This window comes from Drosophila arizonae, chromosome 4 (genome assembly GCF_054131065.1).
Source record: "Drosophila arizonae isolate 15081-1271.41 chromosome 4, UAZ_ARI_1.0, whole genome shotgun sequence".
NCBI lineage: Eukaryota > Metazoa > Arthropoda > Insecta > Diptera > Drosophilidae > Drosophila > Drosophila arizonae.
The window spans coordinates 19,100,010-19,119,956 of NC_142924.1; the positions used below are offsets into that span (position 1 = coordinate 19,100,010).

Genomic DNA, 19,947 nt, shown 5'->3' on the forward strand with positions numbered 1-19,947 from the left:
CAGATATTTTTATATTCATATGATTTATATTGAGTCATGTTTTCGATGCTGCCAAACGAATGACTTGGACAACGAACTTGACTCGGACAGCTTTTGAGTCGCACTTTGTCTATTCACTTTAATTTTGTGTGGGAATTAATTATGTTAAACCAGTTAAAGTATACTATATACAAATTTGAATAGATTTGTTCAAAAGCAAAATGTTAAATTACCTTTAAATGGAAGGAAAATATTAATAAATATATATTTAATGATTTAAAAAAAAATATTATAAAATAATATTAATATTATTTTTAGATATCAATAAATTATTTTTTTCCTGAAAGAATTAGTTTATGTTTCAGAAAAAATAATAATATTGTTTTAAATAATAATAATATATTAATTAAAAAAGATGAAAAATTAGATGTCTACATTAACCAACGAAAATAAAAAATTCAAATTTATTAGTTTTTAAATTCTTATATGTTAATTTGTTTTTTTTTTTTTTTTTTTTTTTTTTTTTTTTTTTTTTAATAATTGTTATCTATTATTTATTAGCAAACAATATTAATAATTTTTTATTAAAATTATTATTAAATAAAATTTTGCAATATAACTTTCTCTGTATATCACAAGAAATACCTTTCAAAACCAGCCCAAAAATTGTACAAAAAAAAAAAAAAAAAATGTAAGCAAACAATTTTATAATAATCCATAAACACATAAAGTATACAAAATTTCAATTAGTTTGATTTGATTTGTCTTCCACAATCTCCAGAAAATTACTTAGCTGCATATCTTAAGTGCGGCTAATATGTAGTTTTTTAATAGTTTAAACATAAATCTTTAATTATTTTCGTCTAATATGTTAAGCGCACGCATGGCTCGTTGCGAACGCCGGCTCTGCGATTCAATTTAATTAAAATGCAATGCACGATGAGCAAAACTCATTAACAAATGGCAAACAACGCCATAAACAATTTCGTGTCATAAACAAAATCGTGCCATACTCAAAATAGTTGCTGAAAAAATCCAAAGCAAAAAAAAAAAATAAAAAATAAAAAATGCTGAAGTGAAACTTAATGAAGCCTGAGAAAGTTGCAACAAGTGCCTGAGCCCAGCTGAGCGCAGCTCAAGTGACAATCAAATTTTTGACTTAAAACATTAAAGAAATATCAGCGCAAAGGAAAAAAAATGAGAGGGGAGGGGAAATTGCTGCCAAGTAGCAAATAAATTGCAGTCAGCAACAAAAATGCGATAATTGCTAACAAATTTGTCGGACACAACAACGCATAGCAGGCATGCAACACAAATGCAACAAGAATAACATGTCTACGACGGTGACGGTGACGGCGATGGAGACGGCCTTAATGCATGTCCGTCTGACTCGTCGCGTTGATTGTTCATTTGCAGACATAAGCGCACAGCGTCCACTTGTTCTTTGGCTGCATCTCTGCATCTCTGTGCGCTGACCCAGTTTGTGGCAAGTGGAACACACAGCGCCACACAGCTCAGCATGTCGCGGTGGCCATAAATAGCCGGGCGATGATTTTCCAGAGACCACAGAGACGGCTCTTCCACTCAAGTTACTGGTTTTCTGCTCAAGTCTTTCTCAATGGGCGACTCAAGTTTGTTGCCTAAGTCTTTCGTTCTGAAAGAGAAACGACTTCAAGAGCAAACAGCTCGTCTCTCGCAGCAAAACAAGTTCTGTTGATTGTTGTTGTTGCTGTTGTTGTTGTTGCTGTTGTTGTTGTTGCTTTGCTTTGCTTTTTGGGATGCTGCAGAACTTTCTTCCATTGATTCTAGCGGAACGCATATAAATAACAAATTAAGACTTTCTTTCTGCACAAGCCAGAGCCCCCTTCTAGACTCTATAGAAGCTGTCCGTTCGTGGTTTTGTCTCATCATCCATTGAATTGTTTGTTATTTATCTATCTAGAGGCGAGAGCTGGCTGGCCAGGTCTGGCCGTTCGCTTCGTTCCTAACCCAAATAATACGCTCTTTCACCTGGACTACCTGGGCAATGTCTCTGTGTGTGTGTGTGTGTGTGTGTGTGTCTGTCTGTGCACCTTGTGTCATTTGCTGTTGTTCGCTTTAGTTTCGGCTGTAGCTTGAGCCCTTGTTGTTGGCTAAACAAGACAAGAGATTATCAGCAGCAGTCGCAGCTGCTCTTGGCCCAACAATTTACATGCGTGTCGTGCAGGGCTTCCCCGTGCTTGGCTTTTTGGGCGGGCATCTTATACACTCGTAAGTATATCTCGTTTTTCTTCTCTTTTTCGATTATGCGCCTTTATCTGCGGCTTCATTAGTTTGACCCAATTTTCGATTTGTGCTGCGTTCTTTTTACTTTCTATTTTCTCTTAACGATCACTAGAATAATTTTGGTATTTTTTGATAGACGTCTTGTTAGCATTTTGATTATAGTTTAATTTCAGATGAAGGCGTTTGCTGTTATTTTACTTTCATTCGGGAGAAAATAAAAACCTTTAAGTTCTTTTTTTATTGTTTCCGTATGGGAATTTAGTTTGACTTTCTTTGATTTGCTGGGGCGTTGGCTTTGGCGCTTCCGTTTTTTCGTTTCTCTCCCTAACTATAAAGCTGCAAATGTTTGGCGTATGAAACTAGTTTATGGAAATAACGAGTAGAAAAGAGTCTAAGTAGACTAAGCAGGGATTTAAATATGATTGCCTTCATAACGAAATAAATCTGGCTAATGGGAATTGAAGCAAAGCGAAAGTTTTAGAGTGTGATCTAATTTAAGGTTAAATACTGAATATATGTATTTAATATTCAACGTATGTATTGTTTTGTAATGTATGTATATCATTTAAAATGTAATTTCATTGGGAAATGAATCTTTGTTTAAGACATAAAGTCTTGTACATATATGAGATTGGCTGAGATATGAAACAGGACTGATTTTAGTAATTAAAATAACTGAACAGGAACTCATTCTTGGATGATTAATAGGTCTACCAACAGAGAATTTTTGATGTCTTTTAATATTATCCTTTAGAATTTAAAATTAATTTATATATACTAATATAATATTAATTTTCTCAATTACAAAAAAAAAAAATCTTTCTGGTATTAATAGTTATGTATTTCTTATTTATTTTGCAGGTGAGCTTCTAAACTGGTTTAATTTATTATAAATATTAATTTATGTAAGTATATGATGCAATATTTATAACATGAAATGCACGGTACATAATTTCAATAAGACAAGACTTAATAAGAATTTATTCTATAAAATATGCGTGTGCTTGACTATTAGATTAAGCTGCAACAAAATTTTGTGAAGTAGAAGATGCAATAATAATATCTATAATAATGCTATTTTAATAAGCAATAGTTAACAATAAAATAAATTTAATATAAAACTAATTAAACTTCAAGGCTCAGCAGAAAGTAAACTTTAGAAAATATAATTAAAATCTCGTTTTATTTTAACATTTTAACATTTATATTTATAATTTATACAAATAAATAAAAACTTAATGTGAAATGTAAATTTTATTTATACAAGTTAGTAATTAAAAAAAATTCATTTACAATTTATAATTTCTATTTCTTTTTAATAATTTATATAAATAAACAAAATTTAATGTCGATTAATTTAATGTTCCTAAATATTTTAATACTTATAATATTCTCTTTGAGGCTTCTTTTGAATGTCTGAGACAAATTAAGCACTTTTTTGTAGATAAGTATTTAGTTAATGTTATAAATTTAAATAATATAAATATGCTCAGAATGTCTATAATCTTCTTTGATTAGTTAAAGATATATAGTATGATATATAATTGTTATAATTTATTTCATGTATAATGTATGTATATTACAATCACAATTTCTCTCGCCTGAGTATTTACTCTAAGCCCTATTAGAGTACGCTCAGAACTCCTTCTCATAAGTCATCTTCATATAAATTGCTATTGATTGACTTTAATACTTAAGCTGACTTCATCTTCTTCTGTTCTCCTTATATAATACTATACTAAAACCAACCCATTGTGTTTTTGTGCTTAGCTGTTGATTGTAGCTCGAATTGTTGAGGTTTCATATGTGCAAAACTTTTTATACCCTGAACCCATTGAAAATGGGAAATCAGGGTATAATGGTTTTGTTGAAATGTATGTAACAGGCAGAAGGAGGCGTGGCAGACCCCACAAAGTATATATATTCTTGATCAGGGTGACGAGCTGAGTTGATTTGGCCCTGTCCGTCTGTCTGTCTGTCCGTCTGTCCGTCTGTCCGTCTGTCCGTATGTTTGAACGCGTCGATTTCCGAAGATATAAGAGCTAGAGACTTCAAATTTTTTGTAAAATGTTCGTAATTACAGCGCAGATATCGAGTTTATCATTAAAATTCGATAACTCATCCCGATCTTTTTTTATCGATGAAAAACCTTATCGAAAACCAGTTATAAAATTATATCTTCTACACCATTATTGCTAGAGTCTCCAAATTTTTTATATATGCTTATATGCAATTTATACAATTTCGGTTTTTGTTAAAATTTACCCCCACCTCTAAATGCACCCCCTCACCCTCACTTTTGTAAAACGCATATTTCAAATACTAGAGACTTGTGCTTTGGCAATTACATGCATATTCATGTTATAATCATAATCTGAAAGTTTCATGAAGATCGTACGTCCACAAAAAGTTATTAAACAATTAAGTTCTCATAGTAAGCGCACACTGCAGCCCATGCGTGTTTATGCGTGGGTGCTTGTGTGTGTATGTGTTTGTGTATGTGTGTGTGTTTCTTGTGTAAGCTGAAAGACGCGAAAAATTATTGAAATAGCTAGCACTCCAAGGGTTCAGGGGATCTCGTAGTCGAGCAGTCTCGACTAGAGCTTTCTTACTTGTTTATTACCTGCTTTGTTTCTAGCTGCAAGAATTTTGTCATTTTTGGGTCAATGTAATCGAAATGATTTACGCTCATTATGAAGTTTATTTAGTGGGTCAGGCGAATTTCAAACGAATTCTCCATAAACTTATAAATCTTGCGAAACAAACATATTTCGATAAAACCCGACGAAAAAAGAGTTTTGAATAGAAAGTAGAAAAAGAAATACCATTAACATAAACTTTTGATATGCACCGAGACCGAACCGAACCACTTGGAGCTGTCAACAATAGCTTTTTGTTGAGATCGTAAACAGCTTAATTGACAAATGGGTTTAAGATTTTATGGCACGGCCAATTGGGTCAGGTAAGGTGCGAGGGGCTTAGAGTGGATCTAAAAATGCTAAAATATAGATGATAAAAAAAGTATTGATTGGCAAATTAATGACAGCATCATTAAGAATCGATATGAACGGATATATTCTTATATATATATAAATGTGTAAATGCTGCCTGGCCATGGCCTATAAGAACCGTTAAGATGGCCACATTTGCAAACAGTTGACTTTGGGCCTGCGGTTCGTGCGGTGCTCAAGATGAAATCCGAGTCGAATATCTTTCTCTATCTGCTCAGCTTCTGCTGCCTCTGCTGCTGCTGCCTCTGTGGTTTGGCTTCTGGCTATGCCTATGAGCCACCATTTCGTGGTTACGTCTACAACAAGCCAGCTCGGCAGCCGGCTCTGCTGGGGAATAGCTCTGCACCGCCGCCCGGCGCGCAAGGGGATTACATCGATGATCTAATCGAGCAGCAAAAGCAACAAATCTTGTCAAATGTGCTGGGCTCCAGTTCGGTCGCCGCCGCTGCCCCGCCCAGTGGCCAGTCGGCCAGCCTCTCGCCATTTGACAGCGATGCCAAGGCCATTCGCGTCAATCGTTGCGCCAATTGCAGTGAGTATCCGAGAGAGAATCGCGTCGGTCTGTGCCTGCCTCTATCCATGTGTTTCGACTGCTTGCAGCCTGCGGCGTGCCCAACGCCGATCGCATTGTGGGCGGCACTCAGGTGCGCACCAACAAGTATCCATGGATAGCTCAGATGATACGCGGTGCGCAGCTGTTCTGCGGCGGCACTTTGATCAACGATCGCTATGTGCTGACCGCTGCGCATTGTGTGCATGAGATGGACATGTCGGGCGTCTCGGTGCGCCTGCTCCAGCTGGATCGCAGCTCCACGCATCCGGGCATAACGCGCGCTGTGGCATTTGCGCATGCCCATGCGGGCTATGATCCGGTTAGCCTGGTGCATGACATTGCGCTGCTGCGCCTGGACGAGCCCGTGCCGCTGATGAAGCGTATGCGACCCGTCTGCCTGCCCACCAATCGATTTCAGTCGTTTGACTACCAAAAGGCCATTGTCGCCGGCTGGGGGCTGAGCGACGAGGGCGGCGTCACCTCGAGTGTGCTGCAGGAGACGACGGTGCCCATCATCACGAATGCCCAGTGCCGGGCCACCTCCTACAAGACCATGATCGTGGACACGATGCTATGTGCGGGCTACGTGCAGACAGGTGGTCGGGATGCCTGCCAGGTGGGCTGAGAATCTAAGCACCTACAGGGCTTAGCTTCTGATTTGACTTGAATTTGGTTTTATCTTGCATCCATCTCGATTCCATCTCTTGCCTTGCAGGGCGACAGTGGCGGTCCACTCATTGTGCCGGATCGCATTTTCCGCTTAGCTGGCGTCGTTTCCTTCGGCTATGGCTGTGCCAAGCCAAATGCTCCTGGGGTCTATACAAGAGTCAGCAGATACCTGGACTGGATTGCTGCGAATACCAGAGATTCCTGTTATTGTAGTAAATGAATGAATGGAATCGTTTATATGTGTAATTGCTCTTTAAGCTAAAATAATAAAATTATTCTTATTGACATTTTAAATATTAGAAAAATGAGATCAAATTTGAATTGGTTTAAGTTAAAATAATAAAATTATGGCAATGTTTTTTTCATTCTTATTGAAAGTAAAAATAATAGAAAAATTTAATAAAATTGATTTTGCTTTTTATTTAATTATTTAATTAAGAAATTATTCCTAAATTAAACGTTTTTCGAGTCTCTCCCAATCTCAGCTAACTCTTTTAGTTATTTATTTATAATTCATTCGAAAGTACTTTAAAGTAATTTAAACTTTTCCCTACATATACAATTATGGAAATTATTCACGTTCATCCTTAACCTTAACCCTGGGCACTTGTTCGCGCTGCGGCAAAAGTTTGCCAATGCAAATTTTCTTTTTGGCCAACAGCAGCACCCCCAACTGGGTTAGCAGAAAATACTTTCATAAAGTAATTTCTGTGCAAATATTTTTTTCGTATATTTTTTATTATTTACCTTCTTTTTTGTTAGTGGTGGAAACAGGTTATCGTTGGTTATTTCGACAAGTCAATGGGGTATACCTGCTGGCCTTTCACTTTTTCGTACATACGCTAAAAAATCAATGAGGCTGAAAAACTTGGCGAAAAAATATGCAGTTAGGCCGTGACGGACCATTTTTGGCATTGTCATCGCTGGGCAACAGAATGGAAGCCAAGGACAGCGCCGCAACTCGAAGCGGGGAATCGCTGACACATTGTTATCAGTTGTCGGCGCAGGTTTTCGCTCGATCGGGGCCAGTTAACAAAAGTTTATCTTTATCCCAATGGGGAGCAGTTCATGGCATGCCCAGGCCTAGTCCAGGCCCAGTCCAGGCCCAGTCCAGGCCCAGCCATGCCATGGCAGTGTCGCGCTGCAGCGATTTAATGGATTTTCAAGTTATTTCTGGTATTTTGTTGTAGTTCGCCGCAATTGCAGCGGCAGCAGCAGCAGCAACAACTGCAGCAACTGCAACTGCAACTGCAACTGCAGCGCAAACAAAGATATCTCGCAAACTCGTTTCTTGCCTGCGGCCAAAGAAAATGCCGCATAATTGTCGACGTCGCGACGTAAGTCGATGCCGTCGGTAAAGGGGCAAGGGGAGGGAGCAGCGAGAGGGAGAGAGTGTGAGAGGAGATAGGAGACTTCGAGGGGATTGCTGACCAAATCGACAATGTTGTCAATGCAGCCGCTTTGGCATTTGATTTTATTTTTAACTAGACTGCAAATGAGCCACGGCATTGCAAGTACCAGTCGCACAGAGTGGGCCGGGGTGGGGTTGAGCGGTGCAGGGCTGGTTGAGGGCATTAAAATAGGCGCACTACAGATTTAGCACTGCAATTAACATTTTTATCTGGATCTATGCTGAGCTTTGAACGAAAGAGTATTATGAGAGAGTTATCACAGTTTTCGTGTTTCGATATGTGTATTTAATTGATATTTTTTTTTATAAGAAACCATTTATAAGAAACTTATTTTCCGAATATTGCGCGGCTCATATTATTTTGCAATAATTAAATTTGGAATTTTCAGTAAGATAATGCTTAAATTCCCTTTCGGTGAACAAAACATATAACTTTTGAAGTTTTTGTATGAATAAAATTATATAATATAATATAAATATTAAAAAAAAAAAAACCTATATATTTACTTATAAAAATATGTATATTTTTATACCCTGAACCCATTTTTAATGGGAAATCAGGGTATAATGGTTTTGTTGAAATGTATGTAACAGGCAGAAGGAGGCGTGGCAGACTCCACAAAGTATATATATTCTTGATCAGGGCGACGAGCTGAGTTGATTTGGCCCTGTCCGTCTGTCTGTCCGTCTGTCCGTCTGTCCGTCTGTCCGTCCGTCCGTCTGTCCGTCTGTCCGTCTGTCCGTATGTATGAACGCGTCGATTTCAGAAGATATAAGAGCTAGAGACTTCAATTTTTTTTTTTAAATGTCCGTAATTACAGCGCGCATATCAAGTTTATCATTAAAAACCGATAACTCAACCCGATCTTTTTTTATCGATAAAAAACCTTATCGAAACCCAGTTATAAAATTATATCTTCTACACCTTTATTGCTAGAGTATCCAAATTTTTAATGTATGCTTATATGCAATTTATACAATTTCGGTTTTTGTTAAAATTTACCCCCACCCTTAAATTCACCCCCTCACCCTCACTTTTGTAAAAAGCGTATTTCAAATACTAGAGACTTGTGCTTTGGCAATTACATGCATATTCATGTTATAATCATAATCTAAAAGTGTCATGAAGATCGTACGTCCACAAAAAGTTATTAAACAATTAAGTTCTCATAGTAAGCGCACACTGCAGCCCATGCGTGTTTATGCTTGTGTGTGTATATGTATGTAATTGTTTGTGTATGTGTGTGTGTGTGTGTATGTGTGTGTATGTATGCCTGTGTGTGCGTGCGTGCGTGCGTGTGTGTGTGTGTGTGTGTGTGTGTGTGTGTGTGTGTGTGTGTGTGTGTGTGTGTGCGTGTTTCTTGTGTAAGCTGAAAGACTCGGAAAATTATTGAAATAGCTATTACTCCAAGGGTTCAGGGGATCTCGTAGTCGAGTAGTCTCGACTAGAGCTTTCTTACTTGTTTAGAGTATGAATAATGCAAATTGTAATAATACAGATTTATACATATATCCTACCAAATGGATGTATATCTGCCTAGCCTATGTTGATGCTTAAGCTTAACACATATTCCAAATTATTATATAAAATCTTAAATATTTATATTTCGTCACTGGAATATTCTTATATTTTAAATATGCGAGTGATTTCTGCTTGGTCTATCGAGTGTGTGTCTCGAGAGCTATCCAAGGCTCAGTAATTCTCACGCTTCAGCTCACGTAGATAAATGATTGAAAAGGAAAACCAATTATAAGCAACTTAAGATATATAAGAAGTAATATTATTTATACATATATACGCAGATATTCACACAAGTGTCCCCCTCTCCATCTGGTAAAAATGGAAGCAAGGATGGGCACGTCCTATATTCTCAACTTTGAACTTATTACCCCAAGGCACTCAGACGCAGCCCCTTCTGCGCAGCGCCCAATTGAATCGTTCAATGGCTTTGACTACAGATTGCAATTCTCGCTGGATATTCGCGCTTTCCACGATCAGTTCCACACAGTGTTCCCAGTTGCCGCTCGCTAGCCGCAAGCTGTATGGGACCAGGGAGCCAAAGATGCGATTGATGGGATGCAGAAAGCCGAGTTTCTGATTCACCTTGTGTCGCAGCAGCTTGAAGGAGCTGCACCATTCGATGCTTTGTTCGAGCAGGCGACAGAGCGCGCGACAGGGCGTGGAGGGGCTGCTGCTGAGGCTGGAACTGGAACTGGAACTGGAGCTGGAGAGCCGCGTGACGGTGGCCAAGTGGGGTCGTCCCTGCTGCATTCGCGTCTTTGCCAGCATGAGCCGTGCTCTGGACGTTTGCGTCTCCAGCTGGAGCTGCAAACCTATCCGATCCTCGATTAGTTGCAGCATGTGCAGGTGCAGGATATCCATTAGGCAGCCCGTTTCCTCGTCAATCGTTCTCGTCCTCGCCGTCGGCGTCGTCGCCGTCGTCTCATTATTTTCTGTTCTCTGCTTTGTTTGTTGTTTGCTTTGCTTCTTCTTTTTGCCCATGTTAATTCGTGAATTCGCTTCGATGTATTGCTCCCAATCGTCGTAGCTGTGTTCACTGTACTGCGATCCTCTGGCAGTAAGCTGTTCTCTATACTTATCCCAGTCACTTGCTTGAATCGGATTTAATTTCGTTAAAAATTGAATACATTTATTTAAATTTTGAGTAAAATCTCGAAGCTTGAAAATTTATGTAAATTTGGTAAAGAGCTTCATTTTTGTTAATAATATTTTTGAATAATAATAAAGACTCTAATATCTAAGAATCTAATAGTTTAATTATTTTGGACATTCTGGGAATATTGTTGCTTTATTATTAACAAAAGTTACTCTGAAAACTATATGAAAAATGTAATAAATAAAATACAGTTTGTTCATGTAATAATTTTTAAGCGAACAGCGCAATGCTGCAAAGCTTTATAAAACACTATATTAATGATATAAAATCATATCTCATTAAGATTTTTGGAATCATAAATATCGGTTCGGGTATATATAATTTATAAACTAGAAGGCTTTTTTACTTATATTGCAGAAGACATTTCTTTTTCTTTTTTTTTTTTTTAGACTTTATTTAAAATAAAGAACAAGAAAGTTTAAAAGTTTTGTCTAATAAATTTCATGTAATAATTATTAATTTATAGTCTAGCTAAACTTCTGTTTACCAAATGTATTTAAATGGCTAAAGAAAAATTCTAAAAAAAAAGACATTTGAAACATTTATGGTAAACAAGAAATGGACCAGATTTTTTAATGATATTGGCAGCTTAAATTGAAATCTTAAATTGGAATAAACGTATTAAAATGTGTAATTTAATTTAAATTCAATTTAAAACAGAAAAACAGAGTAGATGTTAGACTTTGATTTCAGTTAATTAAAAATAATGTAGAAATTATCGAGTTGTTCCCAAAAAAGCGATTTTATACGTTTTAGACAATTTTGACTACTTTGCTGATGTCATATTAGCTAAAGATTTTTGCAGGTCAGGGCATAGTCTTTGATATTTTATGACTAAAGCCTGAAAAAGCTTACTGAATTTTTTTCAAAGAGCCGATATAATTTAGTTCATCTGTTCGTCTTTATAAACGGAGAAATTTTTGAAATTCTAATTCTATTAACATACGCAGTATGAATTTATTATAATTATATTATTATACTTAATAATTCATGCAATTTCCTTACTATCAATAGAAATCGATAATTTGATTCAGTTCATTGTTTAAATGTGTTTTTGTTTAGTCTTTCATACTAGCACAGCTATTGGTTTATCATGCCCACATAAATCTTAGACTGTTATATATACTACACACATCTATAGTTCACCTGAAATGCTAAAAATTCAAAGCACTTTTTGTTAAACTGGTTCTTCTTTTGTTCGTGTGACCCTCATCTCTGGCAGATTTGTTGCTTGTGCAGTTTTTTATTAGATTTTTTTTCTGAGTTTTGGATTATTTCTTTTTTTTTGGTAGGCGTCTCTGGGCCACGCTTCGTTTGGCATTTTAGCATATTTCTCACATAAATCGCCGGCGAGCTGGGTAGAGAAATTTTCACGCCTTGCTGACCATTGGCCAAGACGCTGAGACGCTAAGGCGAAGGCCTGCTCTTTAATCAAAATTGTGAACAAAATTTATGCCAAATAGTGCTTAATGCAACGTTCGCTCTCCCACTCTCGCTCTCTCTCTCTCTCGCTCTCTCTCTATGTTGCTCTCTCTCTCTTGTCAATGTCTATTGCTTCTGGCAAAACCGCAAACATTTTAATAAATTGCCAGTTATTAGTTGACGGCAGCAGGAAAAAGTGCAATTAAAATGCATTCGCGAATAAGGCGAACGGGGAACGGAAGTTTGAGGCAAAACAAATTAGCATTAACATTGGCGTGGTGCGAAAGAGACAAAGCGTTGCGGGCCAAAAGGAGAGCAAAAACTTAGCGAGTTAGTTTCCCATAATTTGCGTAAAGCTGCGCACATAATGAGCAGCAATGGAGCGGGAGAGAGAGGGAGAGGGAGAGAGAGCAGGTAGAAAGGGGAGCGTTGAGTGGAGAGAAGGAAGTGGCAGGTGTGGAGAGTTTGCTATGCGCTGGTCAATTGCATAGTGCAAATGGTGTGAAATTTTTGCACCGTGTCGGCAAAGCAGTTGTAAAAGCAGTGCAGCAGCTGTTGCTCTTAAGCGTTAGGTGGCTTTGAGCATAGGGGGAGAGAGCAGGAGGGGTAGATAGAGCTGCTGCATTGTTTTCAACCGCACTTAGTTTTTGTTATTATTATTGCTGTTGTTGAAATTTGCATAAATTGTTTTAATAAAGGCATTTAAAGCATATTTTGCTAAGTGGCTTTTTAGCTGGGCAAGCATTCAACTTGCTAATGAAATTAAAAAGGAAGTGAAATGCACAAATGCACACACTTATATTATTAAATATACATATGTGTGTCTGTGTGTGTGTGTGTGTGTGTTAGCATGGCACTTCATATCGTTTTTAAATGCATAGAGAGAATTTCAAATTGCAATTTCGATTTAAATTTGCTTTCTTATTATCCGTTTACTTTAAGTTTCGTTTATTTAAATGGACATTTGATAGGCCTAATATTCAAAACCGTATAGGAAATATTTGTATAGAATATTTTGATATTTTATGAATATATAATCAATATATATATATTCTACTATATAGTTTCATCGTATTTACGCTAGGGCTTAGAATTGTGGCTATTTTCTAGTCAATGCTTCATGAATTTAATAATGCATATGGGGAAGAGATATTTGTTTCATAATTTTCAAGCAATTTTTTTTATCAAAATGCTACTCAGTTAACAAAGGAAAGATTATTTGTAATTGGCTTTTATAGTTCAAGAGATAGATAGCATTATGTATTATTATTAGTATTTTATCATTTGTATATAATCTTTTATATAATGGATAAACTATATATGTACATATATCACAATCATCTTATATATAATTTTATCATATGTATATAACCTTTCATATAATAAATAATCTATAATAAATAACTATATATTTGTATATCATAATTATCCTAGCATTGTTAATGTTTTATCGTATGTATATTATAATTCATTATATATTCATATTCATAATATTCATGTAGGTAAATATCTCTAAATGTATATCAAAATTATTTTGTATATCATATAGATATTTCTTAGCATTTACTACTTTATCATATATATATTATCTTTCATATAATAGATCATCTATATATGTGTATCATAATTACCTTATAGATCATATTTCTTCAATCATTATTGTATCATTTCACTTTTGCCGCCTTATCACTTCTCTATACCTCCAAAATTCCCTTTGAAAAATAAAGTTACAACATTGTTGGGAGCCATTGCAATTCTGGCGGAATTTACACGTTTCCCTTTTTGGTTCCTTTGCGTGGCTCATCTGGCTAATGGCGCTCCATGGCACAGCTGACAGGCTGCAATAGTTTTTTTATGGCTTTTTTCGGTTTTCGTAGTTGTTGTTGTTGCTTATTTTATTTCATTTTTTTTGTCGTTGTCTGCCTCACTGTCAACAGAGCTGAACAATTTTTATTTATGCGCTTTTGTAGCGCCAAAATTCTTGACGGCAGCCGTCAGTCAGCACGGTTAGATTGCCAGGCAGACGTGGCCAGAGACGTAGCTGGGCATGTGGACAGTTGTTGTTGCTGGAGACAGGAGAGACAGACAGACAGACAGAGCTAGCTAGCTGGCAATATGGCGGCAGAGGCCGTTGCTGCAATGGAAAGCAAACAAACTGTAAACTGGGGAACGCCACTCAAAGTCGCGGGGCCTCCTGGCTGACACAGTTCGGGCGCCCAAGAAAGATGCATTGGCCAACACAGTTGGCTGACGAGAGCGTCTATCGGAAGCCTTTTGCTTGCCAACTCTAATTGAAGTCGATTGCATAGCTTGCAGCTACTTTTTCTCTTATTGTTGTTGTTGTTATTTAATGCTGCAACTAACTTTGACATTATGCGCCACAAATTGTGGCAATTTAAGCCCAATTTAAGTCGCTGCAACAGCAAATATTTCACAGCTCTAGAAATGTGAGGCCAATGAAGCGAATCAGATCCGTTTTTCTGCACTCTCTCGCATCTTTCTCTCGCTAATCCCCACGTTTCAAGCGTGTCTGCCACATTCGTTCGTCTAAAGGTAACAATTTATATAATGAAACTGATTTCAAATTTGTGATGTACGGGGCCGGGCCGAGCCGGGCCGCAAGCGCGAGCTCAGCTTCGTAATTACCGGGCACAACCTTAGTTAGCTTCAGTCTCAGTCGCAGCGTCAGCCTCAGCCCCAAACTTGGCCAAAACAACAGTTATAAAAGAGGCGTCCAGAAAAGTCAAAAAAAGAAATATAAAAGACAACATGCCTGAATGATGCAGCGTGAACCACAACGAAGCTTAAATACACTGCTCATAATTGGCTTATAAATATTAGCTATGAATGTAGATGTAAACCAAAAGTTAAATATTTCTATGAAAAATAAATTAAATGCATTAAAATTTATACTCTTAAAACTTTCCTAAAATTTATTATGCCCATTTGCTCTTGGTGATTTATAAGAAATTTGAATTTTAATAACCTATTTTTTCTCGAGTTGTTTTAAACAATTTAATTTATTGTTAATTTATTTAATTTTTGTTTTTTCTAAAATGAAAATATATATATATACGTATATTTGTCATATATTATTATTTATATATATATTTTTTTTATTTAGCAAAAATAATATTTAATATAGTTTAATTATTAAAACAAATGGAAATTGAAATTGGTACACAAAATTAAGAAAAATAAATAAAAACTATTTATGGTGAAAATATATATATTTTTTTAGATTGTGTTCCTCTGTTAAAAAAAAATATATATAGAACTACGGCTACATACAAAAATTTAAATTATTATAGGAAATTCTTTGTATTTATTAATAAGTGGTTCATTAGTTAATTTTACGATAACATGAAAACCATTATCTGCATATATGTATTTATATTTATATTTAATCTTAAATATTCGATATTTTTTAAAATTAGATAAAAATATATAATTTTAATAAAATAGAAACATGATTATTTTTTAGTTGTATATTATAAAAATATATATTGAAAAAAAACACATTTTTTTTAGTTTAAATTTACATTAGTTATAAACAAAAAAATATATATTTTTCTTCAATTTTTTACAATTTAGGCAAACATATTTGTTTTTTTGTTCTCGCATTGATTTGACATGCCCTCGTTAGGGTATTCGAATTTGAGTGAAGTGATCGAAACAAGTTTAAGAACTGCACGGACTGGTGGTGTCAGTGGTGCTGGTGCTGGTGCTGGTCACCTGTTTGGCCGGCTCGTTGGGATGCGTTATTTCGATGGCCATGCCGAAATGTATTTGTGCCATTGGCAGCAGCAGCAGCAGCAGCAGCCGAGGAAGAAGAAGAAGAACCGCAACATGATTTGGCAACTTGGCAACTTTCTTGCAGCAACGCGCTGCAACTTCGAGGGGGGTTAGAAAAAAACCCGTTGCTTAAAAAAACCAAAACCAAAGACAACATAAAAAAATCATCTGTTGAATCGCGCATCTTCGGCCCAACCCACCTGACTGACTGGGCAAGTTTTCGTGTGGGAGTCGCTTGCCACATTTTGCGGTTACTTTGAAAAATCTTTGGAATTTATTTTGTTGTATTTTTTCCTTAATTCTTTCTTTTTTTTTGATAAAAAAGAAAGTTGACATAAATTGTAAGCCTGAAGTGTGCTTTTTTTGCTGCTGTTGTTGTTGTTGGTTTTTTTTTGCACTCGCCCAGTTGAAGTTGCGGTAGCAACAAAAGTTTGCCAGTTTCTGTCTCGTTGTTGTTGTTGCTGTTGTCTTGTGTCGTGTGCAGGAAGGAAATAGTTTTGGCTGAAGGCTGCTGTGGCCAGAGCTGAAGAGACAACGAGGGGAAGGAGAGAGAAAGATGCCAAAAGAGTTGTTAACTGGGAACAGTTTTTTTTTTCTGTTTGTTTTTTGGCAACTTATTGTGGGATTTCGGTGTCGAAATGAAATGCATTTGAAAGTTTCTGTGAAGCAAGTTAATCGCTTGTGAGTCTGTCTGTCTTTCGGGTTATGGCTAAACTCATGGATAGTTTGAAATCAAAAGCAATTTGATGATTGAATTTGTATTTTGACTATGAAAAGCATTATTACTAAATGGAGATACAAAAGACGTCAGCAGCTCCACTGGAGTCAATTAATTAAAACGGTTTTCTGCATAAAGAAACATTTTGCATGGCTGAAAGTAAATTGAAATTAGATATTGGATGTGTTATTTATATAAAATTATATTTGCAAAACTTTCTAAACTTGGTAAAAAAATGTAATCAAATGATAATTTTTAAAAATTTTTTGAGTAAGTTTAACTGCTGATTTACTTTGATTATTGTTGTTTATATATTTTTTTTATTTGTCTCAAGCTTTTATATATTAATATTTGAAATTTAGTTTTGTTCTTCTTTTATTTAAATTATTATTTTTTTTTTTTCAAATAACTGTTTAATGCTTTGCATAGTTTTTTATTTTTTTGTTCTCTTTTGTGATTTACATTCTTTTATTAAAATTTTTAATTTATATTTGTTATTTTTTTTTGTGTATTGTATTTTATTTAATTATTAGTTATCTTGTTTATATATTTTTCTATTTTTATACACATAATTAGTTTAACATTTTTATTGTTTTTAAATTATTGTAATTCTGTTAACTTCATTTAATTTATTAATTTATATTATTTGTTTTTAATTTATTTCCTTTTACAGCACAAATTTCACTTCGATCAACTAATCTCAGCTTGGACATCAACCGCACAACCCAATATCACAAAAGCTTAGCTCTGCCAACAACCAAACACGAAATTCATCAACGCGTATTTAGCGCATTCCAGAACCATCAGAATAACACATCTAGCGCATGCATAAACCTAAAAGATCAACAGCGCCGCATGCATAAAGCTTAGCAGCACAGCATGGCCTCCACAGCAACGACAATGTCGCAAAGCAAAGACACAAACCCAACAGCAGCAACGGACGATGATTACATAACCGTTGTTGAAGTCGACGATCCCACATCGTCCACCAAAGACACAAACCATTTGAAGAAGCTAGTCAAACGGCAAAGTTCCGTCGCCGAAGACTCCTCATTTATTACCGTGCTGACGATCAACGAACAGCAACAGTTGCTGCAGCAGCAACAGCAGCAACAGCAACAACAACAGCAGCAACTGCAGCAGCAGCACATTCAAACAGAGACAGATCAGGCGGAGCATGTGACCGTCTATCGTTTGCCAGGCGAACGCCTGGGCTTTGGCCTTAAATTTCAAGGTGGCACCCGCAACACGGAACTGGTGCAGAAGCTGTTCATACAATCGTGCGCCGCCGACAGTCCCGCCTCCAAGGTGGCCACCAGTTGGGGCCATTTGCGCGAGGGCGACGAAATCCAAAGCATTGATGGCCATCAGGTCTCGCAAATGACGCGCATCGAGTGCGTGCGCTGCCTCAAAGATAGTGTGGCCATACATCTGGTGGTGCGCAACGGCCATGGCCAGAAGCCGCCCAGCGAGGATGAGCATCAATCGGAGGTGTCCATTTCGCTCAATGCCCAGCCACCGCCGCCGCCGCCAGTGCCGCCACGCAAGCTGGTGAAGCGACAGAACTCCAAGGAGGGGCCGGCCACAGTGCAGCTTGTGGTGGAGAAGCCGCTGACACCGCCGCCGGATGCCGAGTACTACATCAATCTGTTTGCCGAGTCCTTGAAAGCGGGCTCCGAGTCCGATGACACTGCGAGCACCATATCCACCGTCATCGATAAGTTCTCCATGGGCTCCAATTACTCATCGGACACCGAGTTGACCAGCAGCCTGAATGGCCCCGAGCTGGCCAAGCTGGTGCAGCCGTTCACCCTGCTCGAGGAGGAGTTCCAGCTGGAGCAAACGTTGAGTCAGCCCAAGCTAATCATACCGGGCAATAATTACGAGAACATTGAGTTCAAGACGGAGAAAGTCAATGACTATGAAAATGTGGAGCTGAAGAGTCCGCTGAGCACGCCAACGCCTAAGCCGCGCGTGCTGCTGGCTACTGTGGAGCCCAAGAAGCGTTCCATTATACCGATGCCACGTAAGATCGCCACGCCCAGTAAGCTGCCCATCGAGGTGGCACCGCCTCGTGTACCCACAGACACACCCACAACGCCCACCACTGAGCCGGTCAAGGAGATCAAAAAGGAGCAAACGAAGATACCCAAGGCCAAGCACGTGAGTTCCATAGTCAGTCCGGGCTTCTCACGCGCCAAGACCGAGGGCGAGATCAAGCTGCATCTGCAGCCCGCTAAGCAACAGTCGCCGCAGCTCAAATCGCGCATACCCATTGTCACAACACCCGTGCAGAACAAATCCCCGCCAGCTAACAAATCGATGACAACATCAATGATCGCCCTGTCACCGACATCGCCGCTGGCTGTCAATTCCAACATTCCTCGCTTGTTGCAGAAGCAAAAGTCTGAGACAGATCTGAAGCTCGGCTTCTATCGCAGCAAGTCCAAGGACCTGAGTCCCGGCCCAGGACATCTGCGAGCCCCATTGCAGCGGGCCAACTCTGCAGAGGCGCCAGCACGCACAACACCTGAGCGCACGTTCATACCTGTGCTGCTCAACAGTGGCACGAGGAGCAGCTCCAACTCGACAGAGTCGCTGAGCTCCATCGGCAGCAATGGCAGCAATGGTCGTTCCCCGAAGGGACCCAAGCCGAAGCCTCCCGAGCGCGTGCAGTCGCTGCAGAAGACGCAAATCCCCAAGTTGCAGTCGCTGCCAACGACGCCGCCGCAGCAGCAGCCGAAGCTGAGCATGCAGACCTTTAGGCAGTCCGCGAATGGCACACCACCTGCCACGCCCATGAACACGCCATCGCCCACGAGCAATCGTGAGATACGCTTCAAGATCCAAACGTACGAGAGCAAGACTCAGGATGAGGACAAGCTGCCCAGTCTGTTCGATCTGGTGCACAAGCAGGAGGCAGTCGAAAAGCCGGACACATCGCCTAAGCCTCAACGCGACATTGCAGCTCTCTTGGCAGCAGCAGCTGCCGAGGCGGATGATCTCGCTAGGGAATCGCCGCCGCCCTTAATCGTGGGCAAGTGCACAAAAATTGTGGACGACACTCAAAGCACCACATGCTATTCAAGCTCCAGCAGCGACGAGGATGATGGCGAGCAGGATGACGTGGATGCCGCTGAGCGCGAGTATATCTGTGAAGATGGCGAGAAACTGGGTCCACCGGAACTGATCAATGGACCAGGACCCTCCGAGGCATACTTCAATATGTACTGGCATTCGAATATGTTGCCCACCATTGGAGAGGTGGAGGAAGAGTTCTCCTCGCTGGAGCCGCAATCCTTGACAAATGGGTGAGTTATTGGGGTAGAGAGAGTTGGATGGGTTGTGAAGGTAGTGGGATAGGGTATAGTGTATGGAAGAGGAGTTTGTCAAGAGAGAGGGAGAAGGAGTTCCTTAAGGGTAGTCTAGCCCCGGTTAGAGTTTAG

General features: G+C 38.4%; 3 protein-coding genes across 3 annotated transcripts in view; 2 read left to right on the forward strand and 1 right to left on the reverse strand.

Moving 5' to 3' along the window:
* bbg (PDZ domain-containing protein big bang) overlaps nt 1–19,947 on the forward strand; it is a 171,163-nt gene that overhangs the window by 13,131 nt on the left and 138,085 nt on the right. Inside the window, exon 3 of the mRNA XM_089467015.1 lies at nt 17,175–19,812. Coding sequence (XP_089323141.1) covers nt 17,381–19,812 — 2,432 coding nt within the window. The 5' untranslated portion in view covers nt 17,175–17,380. The remainder of the gene's footprint in view (nt 1–17,174; nt 19,813–19,947) is intronic.
* On the forward strand, nt 3,653–9,713 carry LOC149269362 (trypsin-1). The gene is made up of 3 exons (XM_089467314.1): nt 3,653–5,787; nt 5,856–6,424; nt 6,524–9,713. Exons 1-3 carry the CDS (start codon nt 5,436–5,438, stop codon nt 6,695–6,697), a joined length of 1,095 nt encoding a protein of 364 aa, XP_089323440.1. The 5' UTR covers nt 3,653–5,435; the 3' UTR covers nt 6,698–9,713.
* Nucleotides 9,648–10,637, reverse strand: LOC149269363 (uncharacterized). Its single transcript, XM_089467315.1, has one exon. The coding sequence runs from the start codon at nt 10,389–10,391 to the stop codon at nt 9,789–9,791; it is 603 nt and encodes a 200-aa protein (XP_089323441.1). The 5' UTR covers nt 10,392–10,637; the 3' UTR covers nt 9,648–9,788.